The sequence below is a fragment of the Suncus etruscus genome, chromosome 14 (assembly GCF_024139225.1).
Source record: "Suncus etruscus isolate mSunEtr1 chromosome 14, mSunEtr1.pri.cur, whole genome shotgun sequence".
In the NCBI taxonomy this organism is placed as follows: Eukaryota; Metazoa; Chordata; class Mammalia; order Eulipotyphla; family Soricidae; genus Suncus; species Suncus etruscus.
The window spans coordinates 42529777-42531830 of NC_064861.1; the positions used below are offsets into that span (position 1 = coordinate 42529777).

At 43.0% G+C, this 2054-nt stretch overlaps 1 protein-coding gene across 1 annotated transcript; it reads left to right on the top strand.

Annotated features, from left to right (window-relative positions):
* The first annotated feature begins 1523 nt into the window (after nucleotides 1–1523).
* On the top strand, nucleotides 1524–1833 carry LOC126027115 (40S ribosomal protein S21). The gene has a single exon (XM_049786096.1). The coding sequence runs from the start codon at nucleotides 1546–1548 to the stop codon at nucleotides 1795–1797; it is 252 nt and encodes an 83-aa protein (XP_049642053.1). The 5' UTR covers nucleotides 1524–1545; the 3' UTR covers nucleotides 1798–1833.
* The last annotated feature ends 221 nt before the right edge of the window (nucleotides 1834–2054 follow it).

Below are 2054 nucleotides of genomic sequence, written 5' to 3' on the forward strand. Positions count from 1 at the left end.
CAGAGAATGGCACACATCACAAAGAATGAGAACAAACAGTGTTGGCGGGGATGTGGAGAGAAAGAAACCCTTATCCACTGCTGGTGGGAATGCCGTCTAGTTCAACCTTTATGGAAAGCGATATGGAGATTCCTCCAAAAACTGGAAATCGAGCTCCCATACGATCCAGCTATACCACTCCTAGGAATATACCCCAAGAACACAAAAATACAATACAAAAATCTCTTCCTTACACCTATATTCATTGCAGCACTATTTACCATAGCAAGACTCTGGATACAACCAAGAAACCCTTCAACAGACGAATGGCTAAAGAAACTGTGGTACATATGCACAATGGAATATTATGCAGCTGTCAGGAGAGATGAAGTCATGAAATTTTCCTATACATGGATGTACACAGAATCTATTATGCTGAGTGAAATAAGTCAGAGAGAGAGAGAGAGAAAAACGCAGAATGGTCTCACTTATCTATGGGTTTTAAGAAAAATGAAAGACATTCTTGCAATAATAACTTTCAGACACAAAAGAGAAAAGAGCTGGAAGTTCCAGCTCACCTCAGGAAGCTCACCACAAAGAGTGATGAGTTTAGTTAGAGAAATAACTACATTTTGAACTGTCCTAATATTGAGAATGTATGAGGGAAATGCAGAGCTTGTTTAGAGTACAGGCAGGGGTCGTGTGGGAGGAGGGAGATTTGGGACATGGGTGATAGGAATGTTGCACTGGTGACGGGTGGTGTTCCTTTTATGACTGAAACCCAAACACAATCATGTATGTAATCAAGGTGTTTAAATAAAAAATAAAATAATTTCTTTAAGCACTGTAGTTGCAAACATATTTGTAGTTGTATTCAATCATAAAACATGCATACTCCCTTCACCAGTGCAACTTTTCCACCACCAAAGTCCCCCATTTCCATCCTTCCATATACCCTGCTTGTGTGCAGGACAAATATTCTATTTCTCTCCCTATCATGGTCATGGTAGTTGTTAGTGTAGTTATTTCTCTAACTGCATTCACCACTCTTTGTGGTAAGGTTCATATCATGGGCTGATCCTTCCAGCCTCATTTTTATAGTCTCTGTGTAATATTACTATACTGTCTTTTTTCTATTTAAATTCCCAAAGTGAGTGAAACCATTTTGTCTCTCTCCCTCTGACTCATTTCACTAGCATAATAGTCTCCATATTCATCAATGTATAGGCAAATTTCATGACTTTATTTTACCTTACAGTTGCATAGTATTCCATTGGATAGATGTACCAGAGTTTCTTTAGCCACTCATCTTTCATAGGGCATGTGGGTTGTTTAAAAATTCTGACTACTGGGCCGGGCGGTAGCGCTGGAGGTAAGGTGCCTGCCTTGCCTGCGCTAGCCTAGGACGGACCGCAGTTCGATCCCCCGGCGTCCCATATGGTCCCCCAAGAAGCCAGGAGCAACTTCTGAGCGAATAGCCAGGAGTAACCCCTGAGCGTCACAGGGTGTGGCCCCAAAAAAAAATTCTGACTACTGGTGTGGACGCAGCAGCACGCGCCCGCCGCCATGCAGAACGACGCCGGCGAGTTCGTGGACCTGTACGTCCCGCGCAAGTGCTCCGCCAGCAACAGGATCATCGGCGCCAAGGACTACGCGTCCATCCAGATCAACGTGGCCGAGGTGGACAAGGTGACCGGCAGGTTCAACGGGCAGTTCAAGACCTACGCCATCTGCGGGGCTATCCGCAGGATGGGCGAGTCGGACGATTCCATCCTCAGACTGGCCAAATCTGACGGCATCGTGTCCAAGAACTTCTGAGGGAGTAGTGCAGAACCTCACAAATAAAAGGATGTTACCCTACCCCTAAAAAAAAAAAATTCTGACTATTGTAAATAGTGCTACTATTAACATATGAGTGAAGAGAGCATTTTTGTATTGCAATCTGTATTACTAGGTTATATCTCTAGTATTTTTTCTGAATCATGTGGGAGCTCAAATTTTTTTTGAGAAATTGCCATATTATCTTTCATAAAGGCTTGACTAGACAGCATTTCCATTAGCAATAAATGAGAGTT

Coding starts and splice junctions, on each gene's coding strand:
- LOC126027115 (XM_049786096.1), top strand. CDS start 1,546: ATGCAGAACGACGCCGGCGAGTTCGTGGACCTGTACGTCCCGCGCAAG.